The sequence below is a fragment of the Oryctolagus cuniculus genome, chromosome 10 (assembly GCF_051225735.1).
Source record: "Oryctolagus cuniculus isolate XC-2025 breed Fujian yellow rabbit chromosome 10, ASM5122573v1, whole genome shotgun sequence".
In the NCBI taxonomy this organism is placed as follows: Eukaryota; Metazoa; Chordata; class Mammalia; order Lagomorpha; family Leporidae; genus Oryctolagus; species Oryctolagus cuniculus.
Window position 1 is genome coordinate 110997347 of NC_142876.1, and position 17567 is coordinate 111014913.

General features: G+C 48.5%; 1 protein-coding gene across 3 annotated transcripts in view; it reads left to right on the top strand.

Moving 5' to 3' along the window:
- CHCHD6 (coiled-coil-helix-coiled-coil-helix domain containing 6) overlaps nt 1-17567 on the top strand; it is a 250521-nt gene that overhangs the window by 20390 nt on the left and 212564 nt on the right. For all 3 annotated transcript variants that reach the window (XR_016214404.1, XM_008260313.5, XM_002713078.6), the window contains exons 2-4: nt 5104-5224; nt 8952-9021; nt 10886-11030. Coding sequence is in view for 2 of the 3 variants with exons in the window: in XM_008260313.5 (XP_008258535.2) it covers nt 5104-5224; nt 8952-9021; nt 10886-11030 (336 nt within the window). In the remaining variant the exon portion in view is untranslated. The remainder of the gene's footprint in view (nt 1-5103; nt 5225-8951; nt 9022-10885; nt 11031-17567) is intronic.

Consider the following 17567-nt stretch of genomic DNA (forward strand, 5'->3'; position numbering starts at 1 on the left):
TCTCCTCTCTGCCTGTCTGCGCATCTTTCTTGCCTGTACAGCACCTACCCTGTGCTAGAGCATTCCCTCCCCGCCTCCACCCTCACCCTGCCAAGGTCTAAGTTCTGCTCCTCGCTTCAGGAACACAGGCACACGTACCTTCTTTGTGTCTTTCCGGCCGCTGGAATATCTGTTTTCTGCTGTTTCCAAGCGACATCGTCCTCTTTGGGCTGCTAATCTTTGTCTTTGGTTCTCTCCCTCTGTTTTTATAGATTATAGCTTTATTGAGGTATGATTGATATGCCATATAATTCACTCACTTAAAGAATACAATTCAGGGCCAGCACTGTGGTGCAGCAGGTTAAGCAGCCACCTGCAGCACCAGTATCCCATATGGGCGCTGGCTTGAGTTCCGGCTGTTTCATTTCCGATCCAGCTCTGGGCTAATGTGCTCGAGAAAGCAGCAGAAGATGGCCCAAGTACTTGGGCCCCTGCACCCACATGGGAGCCTGGGTGAAGCTCCTGTCTCTTGGCTTCGGCCTGGCCCAGCCCTGGCTGTTGGAGCCATGGGGTGTGGGGGGAAGGTGAACCAGCACATGGAACATACTGCACTTGCTCTCTGTCTCTCTCAGCCTCTCCCTCTGTCTCTGTAACTCTGTCTTTCAAATAAATAAATTAATTTAAAAAAAATTTAAAAATACAATCTAGTAGTTATTAGTATATTCACAAATACGTGTGACCAGATGCATTCCCATCATCCCCTCCTGGGGAAAAACAGAACAAGACAAAACTCGTGGTGTTTAGTGTCACCCCCAGATTCCCCGTTTCCCCAAGCCAAGCACTAATCCACATTTTGCCTCTGGAGACTTGTCTGTTCTGGGCAGACAGAGGTACTTCAGAAAGTTCGTGAATCGCGGGCATTTAGCCTAGTGGTTAGGATGCCCACATCCCACATCAGAGTACTTGGGTTTGATTCCTGGCTCTGGCACTTGATTCCAGCTTCCTGCCAATGCAGCAGGCGATGGCTCAAGTAATTGAGTTTCTGAAATGCGTGTGGGAGATCTGCATTACGTTCCTGGCTCCCTGGCTTTGGCCCAGCCCAGCCCCAACCATTGTTAGGTATTTGGGTGGTGCGCCAGCTGATGGGAACTTTTTTCTCTCTCTTTGCCTCTCAAAATAATAATAATAATAATAATAATAATAATAATAATGAGATAAAAACTGGGAAAATTGAATTAAAAGGTACATTTACTTTATTTTTTAAAAAAGATTTGTTTATTTATTTGAAAGAGTGAGTGAGTGAGTGAGAGAACAGACATCTTCCATCTGCTGGTTCACTCCCCGAATGACCACAGTAGCTGGAGTTGGGTCAGGGTGAAGCCAGGAGCTAGGAACTCCATCCTCTGGTCTCTCACATGGTGACCAAGAGATCATCTTTCACTGCCTTCCCAGGGACATTAACAGGAATCTGGGAGCAAATCTGGGAGCAGCTGGGACTCAACTTACATTATGATATGGGATGCTGCTATTCCAAGTTGTGGCTTAACTTCTTGTGCCACAGCACTAGTCCCAAGATAAGTTTATTTTAATGCAAAAGGTACTGAATCCGCGTATACAAGAAGGTTTCAAAAAGTTAAAGGAAAAATGTATATTATGGAAAAGCTACACGTGATACTGAAAACCTTTTTTGCCACAAAATAAGCTTATCTTTTTAATTTCCTTTTCCATGAACTTGCTGAAGTGAACTTGTGTCATTACATGTATAATCTGTCATGTAGTATGTGGCCTTTTTTGCCTGACTCTTTCACTTAGCATGTTGTTTTTTAAGGTTTATTCATGTTGTAGCATGTGTCTATACTTAATTACCTTTTATGACTAATTAATATTCCATTGTACAGATATATTTTATTTTACTAATCCATTTATTAGTTGAAGACATTTTGGACTGTTTCCATTCCTTGGCTATTATGGATAATGCTGTTAAGAACATTCATGTACAAATTTTCACGTGGACATATGTTGTCATTTCTCTTTTGTATATTCCTCAGAGTGGAATTGCTATGTGGAACGGTGATTCCATGTACGACTTTTTAAGGAACTTCCAGACTTTTCCCCAGCTGCTGTACTATTTTACATGACAGTGTAACAGAGTTCTGACTTCTCCACATGCTGGGTGTCAAGTGGTATCTCAGGGTGGCATTTCTCTAATGAATAATTATGTTGAGTTTCTTTTCATGTGCTTTTATTGGCTATTGATGTATCTTCTTTGGTGAAATTTAAATTGGATTGTTTTTATTATTGAGTTGTGGGAGTTCTTTTTATGTTCTAGATGTAGATTACTTATTAGATGTATGGTTTGCAGCTGTTTTTCCCATTCTGTGGGTTGTCTTGTAAGTTACTTTGATACACAAAACTTGTAAATTTTGAGGTCGATATATCTGGTTTTTTCTTTTGGTTGCAATACTTCTAGTGTCATATCTAACAGTCGGTTGCCAAAGCTAAGGCTGTAAAGATTTGCCCTTATATTTTCTTCTGAGAGTTTTATTGTTTTAGCTCTTACATTTAGGTGTCTGATCGATTTTGAGTTAGTTTTTGTATGTGGTGTGAGGTAGAGGTCCCACTTCATTGTTTTGCATGGGGATGTCAGTTGTCCCATCGCCATTTGTTGCAGAGGCTCTGTTCTCCTGTTGAGTCACCTTAGCACCCTCGTTGGAAGTCAGTTGAGTAGATTATGGGTTTACTGTGCTCTGTATTCTCTTTCATTGACTTGTTCTGTGACTAATTAGGAATTTGATTGGTATATCTTTTTTTTTTTTTTCTTTGACAGGCAGAGTGGACAGTGAGAGAGAGAGAGAGACAGAGAGAAAGGTCTTCCTTTTGCCGTTGGTTCACCCTCCAATGGCTGCCGCGGCCGGCGCGCTGCAGCTGGTGCATCACGCTGATCCGAAGCCAGGAACCAGGTGCTTCTCCTGGTCTCCCATGCGGGTGCAGGACCCAAGGACTTGGGCCATCCTCCACTGCACTCCCTGGCCACAGCAGAAAGCTGGCCTGGAAGAGGGGCAACCAGGACAGAATCCAGCGCCCCGACCGGGACTAGAACCTGGGGTACCGGCGCTGCAAGGCGGAGGATTAGCCTATTGAGCTGCAACGCCGGCCTGATTGGTGTATATCTTACATACTAGACAGACTTTACTCTTACTGTCATAATCTTTAAACACTTATGTTAAAAAAATTAAGTCACAGGAGTGCCAAAAGTAAAAGTCTTGCTCCTGCCCCTGCTTGCAGGGTGTAACCCCCTGAGCACGTTGGTAGTAGCCCCGTATATTCCCCCTGGGTGCAGATCCGTGTATGTGTCTCTGGGCAATAGTAAAAACTCAAATGTACATTTTAAAAAAGATTTATGAATCTGATTGAAAGACAGAGTGACAGAATGAGAGCAAGAGGGAGAGAAGTTACTTTCCGTCTACTGAGTCACTCCCCAGATGGCCACAAACAGCTGGGGCTCGGCAAGCTGAAGCCAGCAACCAGGAGGAGCTCCGTCCCAGAAGTAAACTTCTATATCTATGATCATTTGACTTTAGGCAAGGTTGCCAAGACATTGTTCATTTAGCTATATTTCTGAGTTTGTGATTTTATACTTGTGCATATCTTTTTACAAAAATGAGATATAGAAAGGATTCTCTGTTTAAACAGTCAGCAGTTGTGTTGCATACACCCTTCCATGATGGTTCCTTAATAGTTCAGGCAATATACACCATAATTTCTTTCATTTTAAAAGATGTATTTGAAAGGCAGAGTTAGAGAAATGAGAGATTTTCCACCCTCTGGTTCATTCCCCAAATAGCCACAATGGCCAGGGATGGGCCAGACTGCAGCTGGGAGCCAGGAGCTTCCTCTCGGTCTCCCATGTGGGTGCAGGGGCCTAAGCACTTGGGCCATCTTCTGCTGCTTTCCCAGGCACATTAGCAAGAGTTGGATCAGAAGTAGAGTACCTGAGACTTGAACCAGTGCCCATATGGGATGCCAGTATTGTAGGCAGTTGCTTAACCTGTTACGCCACGATGCCCGACGCCACGATGCCCGCCCCACCACCATAATTGCTTTAGCTAATTTCCTGTTGTTAGATGCTCTCATGTTTCCAATTCTGCCCCCCCCCCCCAGTGCTACAGTGAGCTTCTTATACATGCCTCTGTGCACACAGGGGAGTACTCTTCTCAGTTAGATATCTGGAAGTGGAATTGCTGATCATGTCTTTTGTCTTGAAGTCATATTTAATGTCTTCTCTCAACTGTGCTTTATGATGCCTTACACATATTAGGCAATTAATAAATATTTACTGAAGTGAACTCTTAAGGGTTTTTATTCCGGATGTATCCCCAGCTTGCTGTTTCATCTCAGTAAACTGTTCAATGACCCCCTGATGCCTGTTTCACTTCCCTCGAATGAATGGAAGTTTTGGTGATCCAGTCTTCATTAAAGGCATAGGGAGCAACGAGACTAGCAGCGTCCTGATGATCTGCTCCGCGTGTGGATTCGGAGGGTTTACGGAGATGAGTGAGGGCAGCCCTAGCCCACGGAGCCTCGCGGGCTGCCAGCAGGAGGGAGGGCAGGAGGGGCAGCACCGCCTTGAGAGGCACGCACGTCATAATGGGGGTTTAGGGAGGAGAAAGCGATGCTTCACGTGGGTGCTGTTGGAGAAAGGTCTCTGCAGAAGGGAACGCTCGGGTGCCCTAAATGGGAGAGTAAGATGTAGGCAGGTGCTGATGTGCCAGGGTGGGAAGTGGGGCCTGGTGGTGGTTCCGAGGGAACAGCATATGTGGCCCCTGAGGAGGTGAGAAAATGAGAACTCAAGCTTTGCAGAGTGCAGGACACGCGTCCGGGAGTGGTAGGAGGTGAAGCTGTGGAGCCAGTCCGGGACGTACTGCGGAAGGCTCGGCATTCCTGACAGGGTTGGCTTTGGCCTGCTGGGCTCTGGGTACCAGGAGAGGTTTCTGAGTGGGTCTGGAGGAAGCAGTATGTTCAGGAAATCTGGGGCGTGAACGCAGGGGACTCTGCCTTTCTGGAGGTTTCTGTGGTGTAACTTGTCCCTGTCCCCCTCTTCCCATTCCTCAATCCTTCCTGCAGCTGTCTGAAAATGTGGTTAACCGCATGAAGGATTCCAGCCAGCCTGCAGCAGGCCAGCAGCGAGCCCCTCCGCCGTCTGCGTTGGGGTCTCCAGGAGGCAGTGCAAACGCCCCACAGAAAGGTAGGGCGGGTCGCACCCCGGGGAGAGTGGAGGAAGAGGGTGGAGGGTACAACCAGTCACCTGCTTGTCAGAGTACAGTGAGCGGCCCGTGTGGCTCACGTGCGTACCAGGGTGATGTCAGCAACACTCTTCGGGGGCGTGTGGCTCTCCAGCGTGGCAGACGCTGTCTGGGGCAGTGCAGGCAGCGCTGCTCAGTCAGAGCTCTTGGGACCTGGGCCAGGCTGTTTTCCCTCACTCTGTTTCAGTCTCTCCACCTGTGAGAACAGAGCAGAAGGATTGGGTTTGACAACTCAGGTAAGAAGTTGCTTCTAAGGATCCTTAAAAGAAATGCAACCACTACAGAGCCTCAGCCGGACATCCAGCCAGCCTTCAAGTCAAAGGACTGTAGGGATTTACTTTAATTGGGCCAAATAAGGAGGAATTTCGCTCAAGACTTTGGTGCCAACCTCGGTAACTCTCATGTAACCACAGGTCAAGGGGTCCTTTCGCGGCCTCCGGGAGGGGCCCTCTTCCCTGGGCCCCTGTGGAGCTGGCACCCAAGCCAGGCTCCAGCTGACTTAATCTCTACCCTGTTATGTCATCACAAATGAAGAAATTTGTTCTTTTCCTCAAATAACTACTTGTAGCAAACATAAAGAAGCAAAGTCCGTTTTAAGAAAAGAGGCTATAAGCTACAAAAACAGATACTACGAAACAAAAATGTCCTTGGAGCTGCTGCTTTTCTGCTCAGCCAGCACCGTCTATGGGGATCTGGATCTGTCTATGCATGTAACTTGGTTTAAAACCACGTCGTTTGTCTGGAGTAGCCATCCACTAGAGGATAAAGTCTGTGCCACAGTGGATAACTGTGCACTGGAGTGTTCTCGTGCATTGCCTCCCAGCGGAGCTGTCTTCTCTCCTCATCTTCCCTGTTAGGGTTAGAGGGCAGCAGCTATATCCTGTCCACTTAGCACTTCTTGAATGCTGTTCATGGACCAGGTCCTGTGCCTCCATGCTAAGACATAGTGACAGGCAGGCTGGTATCCTGTCTGTGGCACACACAGCTTTGGCTCAGGGGCCAGATGTGTACCCCAGTGGTTAGTGTGTCATGGTGCAAGGCTGCCCAGGGTTGGTGGTGGCACACAGGAGGCGATGGCTCATTACTTCAGGGAGGATTTTGAAAGATAGAATGTGGTAGAAGGGCATTTCAGGCAGGGAACAGTAGGGGGAGGGGCCCAGAGGCCAGTGCAGGGGTCTGCTCTGAATGTAAAGTTTAAGGGAAGGAGAGACATGGGGGTGCTATTTAGGGGCCAGGCCATGGAAACCTCCACACAGTAGCCAGAGAGCTCTGGCTTCATCCTCGAGCCAGGGAGCAGGAGCCAGGTGCTCTGACTGCCGTCCCGGTGCTGCCTGCAGCAGGGCTCCCCGTGCGCCTTGAAGCGTATCAGTAGCTGGGTCTGGAGATCTACAAGTGACAGAACTTTACCATGGGTGCTTCGTCATCACCCCTCTCTAGCCAACTGGTGAGGGTTTGAGGAGGGGTATAACTTGACCCAGGGTATTCTAATAAACTGGATTGCCTGCTGAGAGGGAGAAAATGATGGGAAAAGTGAAAATTGCCAAACTAGGTTACACCTCAGTTTCAGCTTTGGAAGATAAAATAAGCATTTGCCTTGGTTTTGTTAAGTCTCAGCATTATACAAAGCAAGAATAGTGGTTCATTTGTCATTCGGTCTTAGTTCTCACCAGAGACTTTGCAGTTTACGGGATGGGAGTGAGCTTTGAGTTTCTGAGTGCTGGGGGAGAGTCAGCCTAAGTGCACCGTCTGGAAGTTGACTGATTTTAAGATATTTTTAACTTGTAAAACTAGTTTTTGCTTTTATTTTTGTGATGGAACAAGGTTAGAAAAAGAAGTTAAATTTAAATCCTTATCTCACACCATACCTCCAAATAAATGTTAGAGGAATTAAGAGACTTAAATCTGAGAACTGAAGCCGTGAAAGTATAATAAGAGATTTTCTGAGCACCTCATCAAGTGAAAAAACCTTAAACGAAGAAGAAAGGTAGGAAGAGTGAGATTAGAAACAACAGAAAAAAATGAATGAATGATAAACTAGGGAAAATATAACATTTGACAAAGTGCTAGTAATCTTAATATACAAAGAATCTTAAAGATCCTTAAGAAGGACAGCTCAGTAGAAAATGTGCTCAGATGGCCATAAACATGACAAAGCTGTCTGCTTCACTAATAACTGGAGCCGTGCATGTTACATAATGAGCGTTAAGGGGACCAGGAGAGTGGGCAGGTTCATACATGGAGGCAGGCAGTGGGCTTCATGCCTAATTCTCTACCAAGAACAAACGGAGATGATAACGTGCAGCTCACTACATCTGCTGTAAGTAAATAAATCCAGTGGGGAGTGTGCAGAGACAAAACTGCAGGAACTGTCTGCCGGGTTTTCAGTCCACCTTGAGAACTGGCATGTGCCTGAGCCGCCTGTGCTGTGCTCAGGTGAGAGGTGGGCTGAAGGTGCCAGTCACAGGCTGACTGCTTTTGGAGGAGCCTCCCTGAAGGGTTTCTTGACAGCTGTGGGACTGGAAGAGCAGATGCCCACGTGCTCTCTCACACAGCTGGCTCCCACGTTGTACCAGTACTGCTCCGGACGCCTGCGGTGGAAGTGCCGGACATCAGGCAAGGCCGCGGGAAAGCACTGAGCTGCGGCTGGCAGGTGCTTTTGGAAGGACTGAGCCTGAGGGGAGGGAGGTAGAAACAAAGACTTCACTGTCACCAGGGCGTAAAGAGAGTCGAAAATTAAAAAAAAAAAAAAAAAGATTTATTTATTTGAGAGGTCGAGTTACAGACAGAGAGAAGAAGAGACAGAGAGAAAGGTCTTCCATATGCTGGTTCACTTCCCAAATGGCCGCAATGGCCAGAGCTGGACCGATCTGAAGCCAAGAGACAGGAGCTTCTTCTAGGTCTCCCACGCAGGTATAGGAGCCCAAATCTTTAGGCCATCTTCCACTGCTTTCCTGGGCCATAGCAGGGAGCTGGATCAGAAGAGGAGCAGCTGGACTAGAACTGGTGCTCATATAGGATTCAGGCGTCACAGGCAGAGGCTGTCACAGTGCCGGTCCCAAGAGAATGAATTTGATTGGCTCAGAAATCCCCAAATTCCTGATGATCAGGAAGTAGACCAGGCATCATAATCTAAAGAGTGCAGTAATGCTAGAAGTGAGAACAGATTAAAATGTCATTAGGTTTAATATGGGCATTTGCTGCATTCAGGATTGGGAATCTAGAGTGGAGTTCTAAGGGTAACAAGCCAAAAACTAGCCTGGGAGGTGTCCCCTGAGCAAACATGGGCTCTCAGCCACTGAGGCCTGCGTTGAGATGAGCTGGAGTCCAAATAATTGTTGAGTCAAGAGAGGTGGATCTGGAGCACCGGACTCACATGGCCCTGCCTGCCACCAGCACACGGCTGTAAGTGGCCTGATGCAGGAGACCCTTCGGGATGGGAGGGGCCTGAGGGTGATCAGGTCAGGTGTTCCAGACTGGTTGAATCAAGGCTGTGTTCCTCAGCTGCCCGCGGGGGCATTGGTCTGTCCAGGGGGCATATTCATCTGGGGACTCCTCTGTCCTTCTCTTGGCCAGTCTCCCAAGACCATGCTCATCCAGGAGGTGTGAACATCATGGCTTTGTGGGATCCTGGGTGCTGCTGATGGGCCTTTTCTTCTTTTTCCTTCTCAGAATCCAAACCACTGAGGTCGGAGGCCAGTGGTGGCCAGCAGTCCTCAGGAATGAAAGAGGATCTCAAGAGGTAAGCGCGAGCGCCCCCCACCCCTGGCTGGCTGTGCCCTCTCTGAAAACCTTTCTCCTCACCAGGCACCCCTGCCCCTGCCTGTAGTCCTGATGGGTTTGTCTCACACTTTTCATATCATTTGCACTGAAGGACATCCCAGTAGTATAGCTGGCACTTGTTCTGTTTAAAGATGAGTCCACACTACAAGGGGGCATGGGGAGTTGATTGCTGCTGTTCTTAAAAATCATTTAAAAACTTGGGACCAAGCAGTTGGGGGGCTGGATGTTGCATATGTGAGCACAGGCAGGCAGGATTTTAGGGAGAGGAAGAAGGTACAGCCCTCCCCATTCTGCACTTGTCTGGAGGAACAGGCTCCAGGATGTTGGCAACATCCCATCAGCACAGATGGTGATCCGAGGTCTAGCCACATCTCCGAAACAGGACCTGTTTCCTGTCCCATAAGGATTTGTAGAGAAGTGGTTGAGGCACAGAAGGTCCCGTGGAGCACAGCTTGGCAACCTCATTCTGCAACTTCCTAGTGAGGTGACCTTGGAAAATCTGTATCTGAGAAGGACTAAGAGGAGTACTTCTTTGACTGGGTTCCTGTCATGATTACACGTGTTAACACATACAAAGCACATAAGTATAGTGCCTCCCATACAGAATTTATTAGCGAGTAACTGTGGTTGTTACCGATTGGCTTTTTCATTATCCTTCAGGCAGTTGGCCTCTGTGTGGCCAAAGGACCCAGTGAGTTAGCTTGGGGGCCCTGTGTCAGCCAGGGCTGGAGGTTAGCCCTTCCTGGAGGCCAGCCATGCTGGGCTGTTCATGGGGTGTGCATTAGGAGCCGCTTTGTAAGAACTGATCCTTCCTGATCCTAAGAGGCCTCTGAGGGAGTACTTAACCCGCACCTCTCCCACTGTCCTTTTTCAGGTACTTTTAAACATTTTTCTAAAATGTTACTATATGCTAGTGAAAGATTGAGAAAACATGTGAAATGAAAAAATTTCGTAGACTCCTCGTCTCAATACAGAACCACTGTTAACATCTTCTTTCCCCGAGCTTAGGATTATTATTTTTTTAAAGTCATAAATAATTTCCCATCTTGAAATTTTCATGTGGTATTATGATTATTTTCCATTAGTTATACCATTGACTCTAAACTTTTAGTTTCAACCACTAGACTGAAAGAATGTATTTTCTAATGGCAATATAATATACCATTTTAGGATTGTGCCATATTTTAACTTGACATTGACTGTTCAATATTTTGGCTGCTTGCATTTTTTTTCATGGATAGTACTGCAACGAGCATCTTAGTACTAATAACTTTTTTCTCTCTATAGCATTAGAGAGACTGCCAGAAATAGGCAGAATGCCCAGAAATAGGTTAAAGGGTAGGAGCATACTTAGGATGAAGAGTTGAGTGTTCAAAGAATTTCTGCTGTGGAAAACCTTCAAGCTCTCAAGCGGCAGCAAGAAGAAGGCAGAACTTCCTAGCTGCCCGCCTGCTTTGGAGGAGTGGCTCACACAGGCTGGAGCCCTTGTCCTGAGAATCTGTCCCTGGGCGTGTGGCTGCCTGACTCCCCACCTGGTAGCCAGGTCTCTATTCCTGAGTTGCATTGTCCTGGCTGAAGGTGTCACTCTGTCCCTTTGCCTGGGTTCTGTCACTGATACCTGACTTCAGGAGAGTGAGACAACAAAGTGTGTAATTTGACCACGCCCTCACCTTCGCTGGCTGGTCAGTGGCTGGCCGCGGAGTTCTAACGACCCACAGTTGCAGTCCTGCTTGGCCATCTGAAGCAAGCACACACCTTTCCTTGGCTGTGTTCTTCTAGTCACGGCACCTGCATCGGCTTCTTCCCATCTCTCCACGAAACAGGTTCAAACAGGAGCAGGCCACAGTCCAGCATGAGCTGTTCCAGGAGGCAAAGAGGGAGAGAGAGGCAGACGTGAAGCACTCGAAGGTGTCCCTGCCTCAGGGGACAGGAAGTGCTGAACCTGAGAAGCAGAAGTCAGCCCAGCTGGTGAGTGTAGATCTTCTCACGCCGGCCCCTGGGCAGCAAGGTAGGTCAGGGCCTGCCCGAGTCAGCCCTCCAGGCTCGGACTGCCCATCGCACGTGCTCAGCCTCACCCCTGTGGGCCGGAGACCTTTCTAGGAAGCCACATCTCGGGTTCTTCTAGCTCTGGCTCTGTCACCGGTTGACCTTGCTGACTTTGGTATGTGTTTTCAGTCTCAGCGGGTCTCAGAGCTGTGCAGCAGGGGACTCGATCATTCCCAGGTCTCGTGCAGCTCTGAGACATCACAGAAATAAGGACTGTGGTGGCATGTGTGCCAGGCTGGGGGGGTGGGGGTGGGGGTGGGGGGGTGGCGAGGTCTAGGGGCTGCGGCCATGCAGTGTATGATGCAAAGCATTTTAGTTAGACAGTCTGGGTGCAAATCCTCTCTCCCTATTTCCTGGCTTGGGCCTGCCGTCTGTGAGGCTCTTGATGTTCACACCAGGATTGCCCAGGGGAGCAGGGGAGATTGTGTCCATCCGGGATTAGTGCATGTCTAGCAGATGGTGAACGTGTGATATTATTGGTGTTATTATTGTTAACACGTTTAGCTGATTGGAGGCTGTTAGTCAGGATTGTTAAGTGCAGAGTTTCTTTCACCACGTGAGAGGTCTAGAAGCACCCCAGCATCGACCAGTTCAGTGGCTCGCCAGCATCATAAGTGACCCAGTGCTTCTCCTCTTTCCACTCTGTCAGCTTCCTTGTGCCAGTGCGTGTTCAGGCTCACAGGAGCCGGCCACAGTCCAGGATGATGGCCCCATAGTTGGTGGTGGCTTCTGATGCCCCACAGGTTATGGGCAGATGGACGGCACTGTAGAAGAGAGGCTGTCCTGGTCCACGTGCCGATCAGCAAGGACAACTTTCCCAGAAGCCCCCAGTGTACTTCCTCTTACATCACACTAGCCTGAATCACACTGTGTGCCTATGGCAGAGGGAGTAGGGACGGCTCCACTGACTGTAAACAGAGCTCTTGTAGTCACATCTGGGTCACATCCAGGTAGATTTAGGGCTGACAGCCAGGAAGACAGGGAGGGAGGAATGGCTCTTAGAGGCATCTGATGACACCTGCTTCAGAGGCTGTGGGTCTTGAGTCCAGGAGCAGCCTTGCCCTGCTTTAGGGTGGGTAGTGTGGCTCACACGGAGCCCTGTAGAAGCACCTTGAGGATGATGTGAGCTCACCACTTAGGATTGTGCTCTCCCGGCAGGGGAAGGCAGACATGCTGGCTGTGTCCAGGCCCTTGCTTACTAATTTGATGACTGTACAAATCTTCCAAGCATTTATGCAGTAGGCATATAACAGATGCTGCTTTAACTGAGTCCTCTGAGAGATACGAACAGTGAGGATCCTAACCCTTAGGAAATTTTCAGATTAGTGGGGAAGACAGTGCCTTGGAAAGGCTGAATTGGTTACAGTGAAGTGTTCAGCGGGGTGAAGAAGCTATGGTTTGGGAATATAGGGGGATGGTGTAAGCAGCTGCTGGGTCAGAGACGGCATTTGACCTCAACCTTGGAAGATGTGCAGCCCTGTAGGCTGAGGGAGTGGCTGGGTGGAGAAGAGAGTATCCAGGAGGTGATAGGACACAGTGAGACAAGAGTTGAGATCTGAAGCCAGAGTGTAGATGGCTTTGGATGCCATGAGGGGTTAGCCTACAGAATAGCCCTGGTCAGGGATTCTGAAATAGTTGAGGATTCCTAAAACTTTGTAAGGATGGGCGTGATGCCATCTGACACCTGCTTTTGGAATCCTGGGGCTTCCTGGTGAAGTCTGTTGACTTCAGGGAGAGATGAGCCAGGACACGGTTTCAGAGGTTCTTGCAGTTAGTCTCTGGCAGGCAGGCAGGGGTCACCACTATGCAGCCAGCCTGGCAACCAGGCAAAAAGGGACCCTCATCCTGGAGACGAAGGGTTAATCACTTTGGAATGAGCGGGAGAAGCTGGCCTCCTGGGACAGTCATCTAGTGAAGGAACATCATAGCGGACAGGTGTGCAATCCCTTCATTCTCACCTGGAATGTGTTAATTACAGTGAAAAGGAATTCACAGCTTCCCTTTCTCCCACCTGCAAAAAGAAGGTTGGGCGCCACCGCCTCAGAACTGTCCCTGGGGGGGAAGAACTTGGCTTTGACTGGTGAAGAGGGAGGGATTTAGGGGACCTCTGGGAGAGGTGCGTAGTTTTTCAGGTGAAGGGCAATTCAGAGTGAGGAAGGTTCATCCTCTCTTGACTTTCCCCAGATGTCTGGAGGGACAGTGGCCTTCCCGAAGCAGAGTTTCTAGGGAACAGAGAAAGCAGGTTGTTTCCTCCAATTTAAAAATACTTAACTACTTTTGTGGGTGTCCTCACGTGTTTGACATCTCAGTATCCATTTCTCAGTGCAGTAGTATCTGGTTTCCTTTTGGGAACTTTCCTGTTTCCTGCTCTACGTAGTCTCAGTGGAGTTGTAATTCCAATAACCATACCCAGCTTCCTGTAGAGAAGCCAGATCTGGGCACAGCTCCCAAGTCTAGCCATTCAGACTCTGTCCCCAGGGACTTTGAGTTTTGCCTGAGTTCCGAGGAAGGGAAGGAGGCCCTGCCGGAAGTTACCCAGTGCAGAATGGGCCCTTTATGCAGTGCGATCATGTCTTCTGTTGCCTCTGACACCTCCAGGGTACCACTGGTTTCTGTCTGGTCCTCTTGCCTTCTTGAAGACTGGATCATCTGTTGATAACCTGCCAGTCAACTCTCCTTGGCTTAAGTTAGCCAGAGTTGGGTCCTGTAGGAGCTGCATTCGGAGGTGATTTTGAGGCATACAGCCACGTTTAGTACTCAACACAGATCGGGGAGAGGGAGGGTCATGCACAGCTCTGTACGTCAGCAGAGACACTGGCAGTCAGCTAGATGCTGACGGGATGCTGTGGCCTTCACTTCCAAGAAGGAGCTCCCTTTGCTTTGTATGGTTGGCAGGTACAAAGTAGAGGTAATTCTACAGCTGTACTTTGGAGAATTTTTAAAAAAGATTCATTCATTCATTCATTCATTCAAAGGACAGAATAACAGGCAGAGAGAGAGAGAGAGAGATATTTTTTATCTTCTAGTTTACTCTGCAAAGCCAGGGTGATGGGGCCAGACCAGAGCCAGGAGCCAGGTGGCAGGAGCCCAGGCACCTCGGCTGTCCTCTTCTGCCTTCCCAGATGCATTAGCAGGAAGCCGGATTGTAAGCAGGGCAGCTGGCTCTGGAACCAGCACTCCCGTACAGGATGCTGGTGTCACAAGCAGCTGTTTAACGTGCTGCTCCACAATGCTGGCCCACTTCAGAGGGTTTAAATAAGAGGAGAAAGGGGGACAAAAGGACCTGAACAAAAGCATAGGGCTTTTCTCTGCTCATCCAAGTCTCCACATGCCAGGACTGAAAGGTGCAGTTAGTTGGCTTCCTGCTGGGCAGAGGTCTGGAGGTGTCCTGATCACAGCACATCCTCCTGGGCGCTGGGGCCAGGGCGGATCTTGAGGTGAGCCTGGTGTGGTCACTTGCAGAATGGGCTGTGACCCAGGACCCCGAGCTGCACATTCTTAAACCTTTGGCCTCCCATGGGGGAGGATTTCCCTTTTGACTGCACTGAGTGCAATTTGACATTTAATGTGCTCTTCTTCCCTCTCTGTTTGCCTCTGACTTTTACAATATTGATTTTTAAATCCTCTTCTGCATGAGGGAATGATTTAGCTCATTATTGGGAAAAGTTCATAAAACTAATGACGAGGAAAGGTAATAATTTTTATAACCTACTTCTGGTGACAAAAGTGTTACTGTTTCCCACCCACTTGCAGCAGTGACTGTCTCCTGGGTATTATGTGCGTTTCCTGTCCTTTGCCAACAGGTAAAGCCCCCGTGCTGCTCTGGGTGAGGGCCTTGAGTCTCAGCTGGAGCCTGGGTGGGGTGTGCTCCCCTCTGAACTGGCAGAGGAAAAATGGAGTCCAGATAGAACATTCTGGGTAGAAATAAGAAAGAACAAAGCAGTGTGTTGATCTGTGTCTTCAGGTGGGTAGAGCTTTAAAAACTCGATGAGTGGAGTAACAGGGCCTGGAAGAGACTATGCTTAGAGGGGAATGCGACTTAGGATTCCAGACACATCTTATTAGGTTCATGAGATTGCAGTACATCTGGTAGAAGGCCACAATATTGGTTTCTTTTCTTTTTGGGTGAACTATCTATCTATCTGTACTCTCTGTGTGTCCTGTATATGTCAGGCACTGCTTTAGTTTTCCAATAAATGGAAATAACGAAGACGCAGCTCCTGTCCTTGAGAAGACAGGTTCATTAGGGGAGTGAGACATTCTCAGACGCAGCAGTGCAGTGCGGGAAGCGTGCTGCCGGCAGCACAGGAGACACCAGAGGAGCGAGGAGGCGGCACACCGGACTCCTGGTGGAGTGGGCACAGTTATGAGGCCATGTGCGGGACTGGCGTTGTGGCGCAGTAGGTTAAGCTGCCATTTGTGATGCCAGGATCCCTGATTGGAGTGCCAGTTTGAGTCCCAGCTGCTCTGTTTCCAATCTAGATTCCTGCTAATGTACCTGAGAAGGCAGTGGATGATGGCCCAAGGCTTTGGGCTCCTGCTACCCCCGTGGGGGACCAGGAAGAAGTTCCTGGCTTCTGGCTGTACCTAGGTGGGGCTGGGGCTGTTGTGGCTGTTTGGGGAGCGAACCAGAAGATGGAAGTTCTTTTTTTTTTTTTTTTGGTCACTCTGTCTTTTAAATTAATCAGGTTTTTTTTTTTTTTTTTTTTTTTTTTTTTTTTAATGCTGTGTGAACTGAATCCTGGAAGATGAGTAGAAGTTTGGTGGGTAAAGAAGAGGTGGAAGGGTTGTTATAAAGGAAAGCCATGAATGAAGGCCAGGTGTTGGGAGAGGATGAGGCACGTGGCTGCACACGGGAGTGGTGTTGCGCAGGCTGAGATGCTAGCAAGGTCAGTCTAGGTGTGGCTGTGGAATGACATTCTGGAAGTCTGATGAGGAATGGTTTCCTTTTTCTTTTCTTTCTTTCTTTTTCTTTTCTTTTCTTTTTTTTTTTTTTAAGATTCATCTATTTCTTTTAGAGGCAGAGCCACAGACAGAGGTCTTCCATCCGCTGGTTCACTCCCCAGATGTCTGCATTGGCAGAGCTGGGCCGACTCAAAGCTTCTTCTGGGTCTCCCACATGGGTGTAGGGGCCCAAGCACTTGGACCATCTTCTACTGCTTTCCCAGGCCATAAACAGAGCTGGATCAGAAGAGGAGCAGCCAGGACACGAACTGATGTCCAAATGGGATTCCTGCGCCTCAGGTGGAGGCTTAACCTACTACGCCACAGTGCCGGGCCCAAGAGTAGTTTCTCACCCCTTAAGACACCAAGATCCCTTCTTTTCCTGACACTGGGAAAGTCTTCACTGGTATATCTGGAGACTGGGGCCAGATGCTTTCACAGAAGGGAGGGTAGTAAGCGAATGAAGCGGTCTGTGGCCCTGCCTTGTGCAGCCCAAGGGTTCGGAGCACAGAAGTAGCTGTCCTGTGCCCCAGCTAGAAGAGGACTTTTGAATATTCTTCCATTCTCTTTGTTGTTGAGATGCTTCAAGAAACTGCCACTTTAGCTACATGAACTGAATATCACGAGTTAAAAAAATACAGGATTCAACGTTTTTGAACTGCAATTTTCTAAAATTATGAGTGAGATGAAGGTTTATTTTGGTTTTACTATAGCTGTAGCCTTTCTTCCAGATCCCCTCCTGCATTTCTGTAGTCTTGTTCCTCAGATCGCAGGCGTGAGGGTAACAACTCTGGCATGAGTATTTTGGTCTTCTCCGTAGCTTGTGACAAATTAGCTAGTGGACAGCAGAGGTCAAGTGTGAGGTTGGGAACAGCACCTCAGGGTCTGAAGCCTGCTGCCCAGCAGCCCTACAGCTTTTCTTGAGGTCTCGTTGCAGTGCCTCACTGTTAATAGTTGGAAGCTAGTATCTACAATGGCCTTTTGTTAAGCGACAATTGGATCTTCCAGAACTACTGGATTAGACTCTCGGATGCCCTAAGCCTGAATCTGTGTTTTTAATAGCCCCTCTGCAATTCTGGTGCAGCAAGCCCGGAGCCAGCTCTTGCACTGGGCTTCTTGCAGTCTGGCTGCTTGAGGAATGTGGGGTGTTCTCACCAGGGATGTGGCTTGCCATGGTCCTCAGGGCAGGGGGCTGTTTGGTTTGAAAAGTGCACATTGGGGCCAGCATTGTGGTATAGCCAGTAAAGGTGTCACTTGTGATGCTAGGATACCATACAGGAGTGCCAGTTTGAGTCTCGGCTACCTGTTTCTGATCCAACTCCATGCTAATGTGCCTTGGAAAGCAGCAGAAGATGGCTCAAGTACTTGGGGGCACTGCCACCCATGTAGGAGACCCAGATGGAGTTCCAGGCTCCTGGCTTTTGCCTGGTCTAGATCTCACTGTTAGGGCCATTTGGGGAGTGAACCAGTGAATAGAAGATCTTTCTTTCTGTATCTCTCTCTGTCTCTCTTTTC